Genomic DNA, 11545 nt, shown 5'->3' on the forward strand with positions numbered 1-11545 from the left:
CATGTTGGGAACACACCTCGTTTTCGTTTTGGTTTTCACTTAATTTTCCTCTGCTTCCTCTTCATCCCCCAAAATCTGCCAAAACGGGGTTAAATGAATGAAATTCATCCAAAGTATCTGAAAGCCCGCCATTTCGCAGGTGTTTGAGGGGGAATTTAGGATTTGGGGACACGTTCTGTGCGGAGTGCCCCTGTTGCTAAGAGGCAGGAGTTTGATCTCACCCTTCTTGTGTTGCTGATAACTCCTCCCTTGCCCCAAACCCTAACTCCACCCCTGGGATACCCTGTACAAACCCCACGGCCCTTTCTTTTGTGGGTAAGGAATGGATTCTGGAGCTTTCTAGAACCAAGACAAGTCTCGTTTGACCCCGGCAGCGGCAGCTGCACCCTCCGTGGACACCATGAACTCTGGAGAATGGGGCAGCCAGTGAGGACATGCCCTGGATTGCAAGATCAGTGTGTGTTCTATTTGCCATCTGTCAGAGGAGGGGCAGGTATCTGCTGTTCATTGGGCAGTTTTCTTTATCTCTTCCACAGCCAGTCCTCCCTCCAGGAGATATCTTCCGTTAATGGGCTATTAATTTTTAATTCTCTTCCGTTAATGGGCCATTAATTATTAATTCTCTCCCGTTAATGGGCCAGCGAGTGTCACTGAGTGTGGCTGATAAAATGACATCATCCCAGTGGGAGATGCTCCGCCCAGGGGGAGGAGCCAAACATTCCTGCCTGGATTTTATCTGAGGATTGGAAAAACACAAGCAGCCTTTTCCCACTGGATTCCCGCAGGATCAGCCCTTTTCCCACTGGATTCCCAGAGGATCAGCCCATTCCCCACTGGATTCCCAGAGGATCAGCCCTTTCCCCACTGGATTCCCAGAGGATCACCCATTTCCCAGTGGATTCCCACAGGATCACCCATTTCCCAGTGGATTCCCAGAGGATCGCCCTTTTCCCACTGGATTCCCGCAGGATCAGCCCTTTTCCCACTGGATTCCCAGAGGATCAGCCCATTCCCCACTGGATTCCCACAGGATCACCCATTTCCCACTGGATTACTGCAGGATCAGCCCTTTTCCCACTGGATTCCCAGAGGATCAGCCCATTCCCCACTGGATTCCCACAGGATCACCCATTTCCCACTGGATTACTGCAGGATCAGCCCTTTTCCCACTGGATTCCCAGAGGATCAGCCCATTCCCCACTGGATTCCCACAGGATCACCCATTTCCCACTGGATTACTGCAGGATCAGCCCTTTTCCCACTGTATTCCCAGAGGATCACCGTTTCCCCACTGTATTCCCACAGGATCACCCATTTCCCACTGGATTACTGCAGGATCAGCCCTTTTCCAATGGATTCTCAGAGGATCACCCTTTTCCCACTGGATTCTCAGAGGATCACCCATTTCCCACTGGATTCCCAAAGGATTGCCCTTTTCCCACTGGATTCCCAAAGGATCACCCATTTACCACTGGATTCCCACTGGATCAGCTCTTTTCCCACTGGATTCCCAGAGGATCACCCTTTTCCAATGGAATCCCACAAGATCAGCTCTTATCCCACTGGATTCCCAGAGGATCAGCCTTTTTCCACTGGATTCCCACTGGATCACCCTTATCCCACTGGATTCCCAGCGGAATATGTTATTTATTTAAATATAAATATATAAATGAAATACATTGTATATTTTAAATGTGTAAGTGTTTTTATATAAAATATTTTTAATATATAATATGTATATAATGTATTTTGGAATATATATAATATATATACTATAAATATGTAAATACTATAATATATACTATAAACATTTTATAGATAAATATTATAATATTGGCTTTTTGCAAATATTAAAATTGATTTCATACATGTGGTGTTAAAGTAACTTTGTTATAAAGAAACCGGTTTTATTTCTGTTGTTAATTAAGCTTAGATTTAATTGACAGCAGAAACAAAACATAAAAATAAAGAAGATAATAATTAAGAATAATATTTATGTATCATTAGTAGTAAAAAATGATAAATGATAAAAGAATAATAACAGAGTGGGATTGTACAGACTGGGACAAACTGGACTGGGATAAACTGGATTGGGATAAACTGGACGGGGTTTGTACAGACTGGGACAAACTGGACTGGGATAACCTGGACTGAGTTTGTACAGACTGGGACAAACTGGACTGCGATAAACTGGACTGGGTTTGTACAGATTGGGGCAAACTGGACTGGGATAAACTGGGCTGGGATTGTACAGATTGGGATAAACTGGACTGGGATAACTGGACTGGGATAAACTGGACTGAGATAAACTGGACGGGGTTTGTACAGACTGGGACAAACTGGACTGCGATAAAACTGGACTGGGTTTGTACAGACTGGGACAAACTGGACTGGGATAAACTGGACTGAGATAAACTGGACTGGGTTTGCACAAACTGGGAGACAAACTGACTGGGATAACTGGGCTGGGATTGTACAGCCTGGGACAAACTGGACTGGGATAAACTGGACTGGGACAAACTGGACTGGGACAAACTGAACTGGGATAAACTGGACTGGGATTGCACAAACTGGGATCACAAGGACTGGGAAAAAGCATTGGCTACCACTGGCTACCTTTGGCTACCATCCACCTATAAAGGTGGCCACCTCAAGTTGCCCCGATCCTGTTTGGGGGTCCCACCCCCCTCTTTCCCCGCTCCCCCCGCCCCTTCCCCACCGTTCCCCCAATCCCCAAATCCCCTCCCCGTGTTTGATTTTGGGGGTTCCAGGCCCCTCCTGCTCCGTTTGGGGGTCCCCACCCCCCTTTGGTTTAACTTGGGTCCCCACCCCCGGCCTGGGGGGGGCTCCCAGCACCACCAGTGCCACCAGTCCGTTCCCAGCTCCCCCCTCACGCCCCCTCCCCAAATTCCGACCCTGGCAACTGAGGGGTCATCAGCGAGAAACGCTCTGATTGCTGGAGGTGGCCCCGCGCGGTCGCTGATTGGCTAGCGCTGCGAGAGACTCTGGGCTCTGCCTAGCAACTGATGAGTCAGAGCCGCCCCGGGCGCTGATTGGCTGAAAGTCGCCGGGCGGGGCTAGTGAGCTGAGTTTCTGCCCGGCAACTGTAGCGTCATCAGCGCCGCGCGCTCTGATTGCCAGGATCTGTTTTGGGTGGGGACGGGAGGAATTTGGGATATTTGGGGTTTATTCGGGTTTATTTAGGGATTATTTGGGATTTATTTGGGGTTATTTTGAGTTAAATTTGTTTATTTGCGTTTATTTGGGATTGTTTTGGGGTTATTTGAGCTTTTTTGGGGTTTATTTAGAGATTGTTTGGGATTTATTTGGGGTTATTTTGAGTTTAATTTGGTTTATTTGCGTTTATTTGGGGTTGTTTTGGGTTATTTGGGCTTTTTTTGGGTTTATTTAGGGATTATTTGGGATTTATTTGGGTTTACTTTGGGTTAAATTTGGTTTATTTGTGTTTATTTGGTTTTTATTTGGGGGGTTATTGGGGTTTTTTTTTGTGTTTATTTAGGGAATATTTGGGATTTATTGGGGTTATTTAGGGATTGCTTGGTATAATTTGGTTTGGGGTATTTTAGGGGGTTATTTGTGGTTTATTTGGATTTATTTGGGCTTATTTATGGATTATTTGGGTTTATTTTGGGTTAAATTTGGTTTATTTGCGTTTATTTGGGGTCTTTTGGGGTTATTTGCGGTTTATTTGGATTTATTTGGGGTTATTTATGGATTATTTGGGTTTGTTTTGGGTTTAATGTGGTTTGTTTGCATTTATTTGGTTTTTTGGGGGGCTTATTTGGGTTTTTTGGGGGGTTTAATTTGGTTTATTTTGGGTTATTTGAGTTTATTTTGGGTTTTTTGGGGGATTATTGGAGTAATTTGGCTTTATTATGGTTTGTTATGGTTTATTTGGATTCATTTGGGGTTCATCTAGGGTTATTTGGGTTTATGTTGATGTATTTGGGATTTATTTAGGTTTGCTTGGGGTTATTTGGAGTGTTATTTGGGTTTATTTGGGTTTTTTGGGGTTTATTTGGGTTTTTTGGGGTTTATTTAGGGTTTATTAGGGATTATTTGGAGTCAAAAAATCCAGGAATTTTCCCCCAAAAAACCGCGGAAATTTCCCCCCAAAAATCGGGAATGTTCCTCCTCCAAAAACCGGGAATTCTTCCCAAAAATCCGGGATTTTTCCAAAAAAACCCAGGAATGTTCCTTAAAAATCCCGCGTTTCTATCAGCCAATAGCGGCGCGCTTCGCCCCGAGCCATCCAATCACCGCGCTTCACTTCCAAACCCACCAATCAACGCGCGTCTCCCCTCAGCAGCCTCCACCTCCCGCGCACCGAGCCAACCAATCAGCGCGCGTCTCCCCTCAGCAGCCTCCACCTCCCGCGCAACGAGGCAACCAATCACCGCGCGTCTCCCCTCAGCAATTCCCGCCTCTCTTCCCCGAACCAACCAATCACCGCGCGCCTCCCTCAGCAACTCCCGCCACTCTTCCCCGAACCAACCAATCACCGCGCTCTACGCCAAACCAACCAATCACCGCTCGCCTCCCCTCAGCAACTCCCGCCTCTCCCGCGCTTCTCTCCAGCCAATCAGAGGCGCCCCGGGAGGCATGGAGCGGCCGCCCCCTCCCCCGCCGCCGCCGCCGCCGCCGCCGCTCCCCGGGACCCCCGGGACCCCCCCCGGGACCCCCGGGACCCCCGGGAGCCCCCCGGGCTCCGGCGGGTCCTGCGGGAGGCGCTGCAGAGAGCGGGGGAGGCGCTGGGAGAGGACGGAGGGCTCCGGGAGCTGCTGAGGCGGCGCAAGGATAGGTGGGGGAAGGGGGGTTTGGGGGGTTTGGGGAGGGGTCTGAGGGAGAAATTGGGGGAGGGGTCGTGAGGGGGTTTTGGGGAAGGGTCTGGGAGTGGTTTGAGGGGGATTTTGGGGGGTTTGGGGGATTTTGGGAGGGATTTGGGCGGTTTTGGGGGGTCCTTGGGGGGGTTTGGGGAGGGGTCTGAGGGAGAATTTGGGGAGGGGTCCTGAGGGGGGTTTTGGGGAGGGGTGTTGGGGTGGTTTGAGGGGGATTTTGGGGGGTTTGGGGATTTTGGGAGGGTTTGGGGCGGTTTGGGGGGTCCTGGGGGGGATTTGGGGAGGGGTCTGGGGGGATTTTCTGGGGGGTTTTGGAGGGGATTTGGGGGGGGTGTTTGGGGGGTTTTTGGGGTCCTGTGGGGCATTTTGGGGTGGGGGTCTAAGGGAGAATTTGGGGAGGGATCGTGAGGGGGTTTTGGGAAGGGTCTTGGGGTGGTTTGAGGGGGATTTCGGGGGGTTTGGGGGATTTTGGGAGGGTTTGGGGGGTTTTGGGGGATTTGTGGGGGCTCTGAGGGAGAATTTGGGCAGGGGTCGTGAGGGGGTTTTGGGAGGGGTCTGAGGGGGTTTTGAGGGGGATTTTGGGGGGGTTTGGGGGATTTTTGGGGGGGATTTGGGGGGTCCTTGTGGGGGGGTTTTTGGGAGGGGTCCTGAGGGGGATTTGGGGAGGGGTCTGGGGGAATTTTCTGGGGGTCTTGGGGATTTTGGGGGTGTTTTTGGGAGAATTTGGGGAGGGGTCCTGGGGAGTCCTGGGGCTGCATTTTGGGGAGGGGTCTTGGGGGGATTTGAGGGGGATTTCGGGGGGTTTGGGGGATTTTTGGGGGGGGTCCTGGGGGGATTTTGGGGAGGGGTCCTGTGGGGGAATTTGGGGAGGGGTCCCGGGCTGGATTTTGGGATGGGTTCCCCATTTTTTTGGGGTGGGGGTCTCACGTGGTGCCCCCTCCCCAACAAGCCTCGCGGGTCCCTGGAAGTGGCTCCTGTTCCACCGCCCGGTGCCGCCCCTGATCCAGGACGGGCCCCAGTGAGTCAAAAAAAAACCCCAAAAAAACCCAAAAAAAACCCCAAAATTCACCCCAAAAAATCCCAAATCCCTGCAAAGTCTAAAATCCCCCCCAAAAAAACCAAAATCCACCAAAAAAAACCCAAAAGCCCACCCAAAGAAAACCCAAAAAAACACACAAAAAACCCAAAATCTCCCCAAAAGAACCCAAAATCCTCCAAAAAAAACCCAAATCCCCCCCAAAAATCCCAAATCCCAGCAAACCCAAAATCCCGCCAAAAAATCCCAAAATCCCCCCTAAAAAACCAAAATCCCAGCAAACCCCAAAAAACCCACCACAAAAAAACCAAAATCCCCCCAAAAGAACCCAAAATCCACCCAAAAAAACCCAAATCCCCCCAAAAGAACCCAAAATCTCCCAAAAAAAACCCCAAAATCCCCCCAAAAAAACCCAAAAATCCCTGCAAAGCCCAAAATCTCGCCAAAAAAAACAAATAACAAAATCCCCCCCAAAGTACCCAAATCCACCCAAAAAAAACCCAAAACCCCCCAAAATACCCCCAAATTCCCCAAGATCCCCCAAAATCCCTCCAAAATCGGCCCAAATCCCCCCAAATTCCCCCAAAATCTCCCAAAGCCCCCAAAATCCCCCCAAATTCCCCCAAAAACCCCCTCCAAATCCCCCAAAATCTCCCCAAAATCCCCCCCTAAATCCCCCAAAATCCCCAAAAATCCCCCCTAACCCCCCAAAATCCCTCAAAATCCCCCAAAATCCCCCTAAAGTCTCTCAAAATCCCCTAAAATCTCCCAAAAATTCCCCCTAAGTCCCCCCCAAACCCCACCAGGATCCCCCCAAAATCTCCCAACCCCCCTAAATCCCCCAAAATCCCCAAAATGCCCCAAAACCCCCCCAAACCCCCCAAAATCCCTAAGTCCCCCCAAAATCCCCCCAAATTCCCCTAAGTCCCCCAAAATCCCCCCTAACCCCCCAAAATCTCCCCAAAATTCCCCCCCAATTCCCCCCAAATCCCCCCAAAATCCCCCAAACCACCCCCAAATCCCCAAAATCCCCCCAAAATCCCCAAAAATCCCTTCTAACCCCCCCAAATTCCCCCAAATCCCCCAAACTCCCCCAAAACCCCCAAAATCCTCCACTAACCCCCCCACAATCCCCCCAAAATCCCCCCAAAAATCCTCAAATCCCTCAAAATCCCCTAAAATCTCCCAAAACCCCCACAAATCCCCCGAAATCTCTCCACAACCTTAAAATCCTCTCTAAATCCTGAAAAATCCCCCAAAATCCCCCCCCAAAACCCCCCCAAAATCCCTAAAATCCCCCCCAAATCCCTCAAAATCCCCCAACCACCCCAAATCCCCCAAAATCCCCCAAAATCCCCAAACCACCCCCAAATCCCCCAAAATCCCCCAAAATCCCCCTAAAATCCCCTCAAAATCCCCTAAATCTCCCAAATCCCCCACAAATCCCCCCAAAATCTCTCCACAACCTTAAAATCCTCTCTAAATCCTGAAAAATCCCCCAAAATCCCCCAAAACCCCCCCAAAATCGCCTAAAAATCCCCCTAAGTCCCCCCAAAACCCCTAAAATCTCCCCAAAATTCCCCTAAGTCCCCCAAAATCCCCGAAATCCCCCCAAAATCCCCCAAATCCCCCAAAATCCCCCAAAATCCCCCAAATCCCCTCAAAATCCCCCAAAATCCCCCCCAAATCCCCTCAAAATCCCCCCAAATCCCCAAACCATCCCCAAATCCCCCAAAATCCCCCCAAAATATCCCCCAAAATCCCTTCTAACCCCCCCACAATTCCCCCAAACCCCCCCAAAACCCCCAAAATCCTCCAAATCCCCCCAAATCCCCCCAAAATCCCCCAAACCACCCCCAAATCCCCCAAAATCCCCAAAATCCCTTCTAACCCCCCCAAAATTCCCCAAATCCCCCAATCCCCCCAAAATCCCCCCAAAATCCCCCAAAATCCCCCCATGCAGGTGTGGGCTGGTGGCCCTGGCCATGGCGGGGGCTCTGCTGGGACCCCCCGGCCCCAATTGGGTCTGGGGGCTCTGCTGGAGACGGCGCGGGCCAGGGGCTACACCCGCCAGGGGGAGATGTTCTCAGGTGGGGCTGGGGGCGTTTGGGGGGATTTTGGGGGGATTTTAGGGGATTTGGGGGGGATTTGAGGGGATTTTGGGGGGATTTTTGGGGGTTTTTGAGGGATTTTTGGGGATTTTTGGGGGATTTGGGGGTATTTGGGGAAGATTTTTGGGGGGGTTTGGGGGATTTTGGGGGGGTTGGGGGGATTTTTGGGAGATTTTGGGGGTTTGGGGGTATTTGGGAGGATTTTGGGGGATTTTGGGGGGTTGGGGGATTTTGGGGGCGGTTTGGGGGGATTTTGGGGGATTTGAGGGGATTTGAGGGGATTTTGGGGGGATTTGAGAGGGATTTTTGGGGATTTTGGGGGGATTTTGGGGGGATTTTTGGGGGGGTTTGAGGGGATTTTGGGGGATTTTGGTGGATTTGGGGTTATTTGGGGAAGATTTTGGGGGGGATTTTGGGTGGATTTTAGGGAATTTGAGGGGGATTTTGGAGGGTTTGAGGGGATTTTTGGGGGGTTTTGGGAGATTATGAGGGGTTTGGGGGGATTTTGGGGGTTTGGGGGCATTTTTGGGGGGATTTAAGGGGGATTTTGGGGGATTTTGGGGTTTTTGGGGGGATTTGGGGAGGATTTTTGGGGGATTTGAGGGGATTTTAGGGGGGGTTTGGGATATTTTCAGGATTGTTTCGGGATTGTTTCGGGATTACTTTGGGATATTTTCGGGATTACTTTGGGATATTTTTGGCATATTTTGGATTATTTTGGGATATTTTCGGGATTGTTTTGGATATTTTTGGGATTATTTTGGGATATTTTCGGGATGTCCCCGGGCTGTTTCCGGGATTGTTTCTGGATATTTTCGGGATATTTTCGGGATATTTCCGGGATTGTTTCGGGATATTTTCGGGATGTTCCCGGCTGTTTCCGGGATATTTTCGGGATATTTTCGGGATGTTCCCGGCTGTTTCCGGGATATTTCGGGATATTTTCGGGATGTTCCCGGGATGTTTCCAGGATATTTTCGGGTTATTTTCGGGATGTTTCCGGGATGTTCCCGGGCTGTTTCCGGGATTGTTTCGGATATTTCCGGGGATGTTCCTGGGATCTTTCCGGGATGTTTCCGGGATATTTTCGGGATATTTCTGGGATGTTTTCGGATATTTCCGGGATTGTTTCGGGATCTTTCCGGCTGTTTCCGGGCTGTTCCCGGGCTGTTTCCGGGATGTTCCCGGGATGTTTCCGGGATATTTCGGGATATTTCCGGGATGTTCCGGGCTGTTTCCGAGATATTTCCGGGCTATTTCGGGATGTTCCCGGGCTGTTTCCGGGATTGTTCCGGATATTTTCGGGATGTTTTCGGGATGTTTCCGGGATGTTCCCGGGCTGTTCCGGGATATTTCCGGGATGTTCCCGGGCTGTTGCCCGGGCTGTTCCCGGGCTGTTTCCCGGGCTGTTCCCGGGCTGTTTCCGGGATTGTTTCGGGATATTTTCGGGATTGTTTTGGGATTGTTTCGGGCTGTTCCCGGGCTGTTCCCGGGATTATTTTGGGATATTTCCGGGCTATTTCCGGGCTATTTCCGGGCTATTTCCGGGCTGTTCCCGGGCTGTTGCAGCCGCCCACGTGCCCTCGCTGGCCCAGGAGCTGTTGCCGTGCCGGGCCGAGCTGCTCCAAGGGGGGGCTGGGGGGGCCCAACCGGGCCCGGCTCCTGCGGCACCTCCTGCGGGGGCGGCCCCTGCTCCTCCCCGTATCCTGAGGGGTTTGGGATTGGGGTTTGGGGTTTTGGGGTTTTGGGGTTTGGGGTTTGGGGTTTGGGATGGGAATGGCCCCTGCTCCTCCCGTATCCTGAGGGGTTTGGGTTTGGGTTTGGGGTTTGGGGTTTGGGGTCAGGGTTTGGGGTTTGGGGTTTGGGATTGGGGTTTGGGGTTTGGGGTTTGGGGTTTGGGATGGGAATGGCCCCTGCTCCTCCCGTATCCTGAGGGTTTGGGTTGGGGTTTGGGGTTTGGGGTTTGGGTCAGGGTTTGGGGTTTGGGTTTGGGATTGGGTTTGGGTTTGGGGTTTGGGGTTTGGGATGGGAATGGCCCCTGCTCCTCCCGTATCCTGAGGGGTTTGGGATTGGGGTTTGGGGGTTTGGGGTTTGGGGTTTGGGGTTTTGGGATGGGAATGGCCCCTGCTCCTCCCGTATCCTGAGGGGTTTGGGGTCAGGGTTTGGGGTTTGGGGTTGGGATGGGAATGGCCCCTGCTCCTCCCGTATCCTGAGGGGTTTGGGGTTTGGGGTTTGGGATTTGGGGTTTGGGGTTTGGATGGGAATGGCCCCTGCTCGTCCCGTATCCTGAGGGGTTTGGGGTTTGGGGTTTGGGGTTTGGGGTTTGGGGTTTGGGATGGGAATGGCCCCTGCTCCTCCGTATCCTGAGGGGTTTGGGGTTTGGGGTTTGGGGTTTGGGATTTGGGGTTTGGGATGGGAATGGCCCCTGCCTCCTCCCGTAATCCTGAGGGGTTTGGGGTTTGGGGTTTGGGGTTTGGGGTTTGGGTTTGGGATTTGGGGTTTGGATTTGGGGTTTGGGGTTTGGGGTTTGGGGTTTGGGGTTTGGGATTTGGGATTTGGGGTTTGGGATGGGAATGGCCCCTGCTCCTCCCGTATCCTGAGGGGTTTGGGGTTTGGGATTTGGGGTTTGGGATGGAATGGCCCCTGCTCATCCCGTATCCTGAGGGGTTTGGGGTTTGGGATTTGGGTTTGGGGATGGGAATGGCCCCTGCTCCTCCCGTATCCTGAGGGGTTTGGGGTTTGGGGTTTGGGGTTTGGGGTTTGGGGTTTGGGGTCAGGGTTTGGGTTTGGGGTTTGGGATGGGAATGGCCCCTGCTCATCCCGTATCCTGAGGGGTTTGGGGTTTGGGGTCAGGGTTTGGGGTTTGGGATTTGGGGTTTGGGATGGGAATGCCCCTGCTCCTCCCATATCCTGAGGGGTTTGGGTTTGGGGTTTTGGGGTCAGGGTTTGGGGTTTGGGATTTGGGTTTGGGATGGGAATGGCCCCTGCTCCTCCCGTATCCTGAGGGGTTTGGGGTTTGGGGTTTGGGGTTTGGATTTGGGATTTGGGGTCAGGGTTTGGGGTTTGGGATGGAATGGCCCTGCTCATCCGTATCCTGCGGGGTTTTGGGGTTTTGGGGTTGGGATTTGGGGTTTGGGGTGTGGATTGGGGTTTGGGATGGGAATGGCCCCTGCTCCTCCGTATCCTGTGGGGTTTGGGGTCGGGATTTGGGATTTGGGGTCAGATTTGGGGTTTGGGATGGGAATGGCCCCTGCTCCTCCCGTATCCTGCGGGGTTTGGGGTCAGGGTTTGGGGTTGGGAGGGAATGGCCCCTGCTCCTCCCGTATCCTGAGGGGTTTGGGGTCAGGATTTGGGGTCAGCTTTGGGGTCAGCTTTGGGGTTTTGGGATGGGAATGGCCCCTGTTCATCCCGGATCCTGCGGGATTTTGGGGTTAGGGTTTGGGATTTGGGATGTGGATTTGGGGTTTGGGATGGGAATGGCCCCTGCTGCTCCCGTATCCTGCGGGGTTTGGGGTTTTGGCGTCAGCTTTGGGGTTTGG

The 11545-nt window shown here is 52.0% G+C and overlaps 1 protein-coding gene across 1 annotated transcript; it reads left to right on the forward strand.

Annotated features, from left to right (window-relative positions):
- Positions 1 to 2016: 2016 nt before the first annotated feature.
- On the forward strand, positions 2017 to 9707 carry ACTMAP (actin maturation protease; the record flags this gene model as incomplete). Its single annotated transcript, XM_053969599.1, has 5 exons — positions 2017 to 2109; positions 4569 to 4822; positions 5809 to 5877; positions 7859 to 7985; positions 9576 to 9707. Coding segments are annotated over exons 1-5 (675 nt in total), but the record flags the coding sequence as incomplete, so codon positions are not given.
- Between the last annotated feature and the right edge of the window lie 1838 nt (positions 9708 to 11545).

Source organism: Vidua macroura, unplaced genomic scaffold (assembly GCF_024509145.1).
Source record: "Vidua macroura isolate BioBank_ID:100142 unplaced genomic scaffold, ASM2450914v1 whyUn_scaffold_261, whole genome shotgun sequence".
NCBI lineage: Eukaryota > Metazoa > Chordata > Aves > Passeriformes > Viduidae > Vidua > Vidua macroura.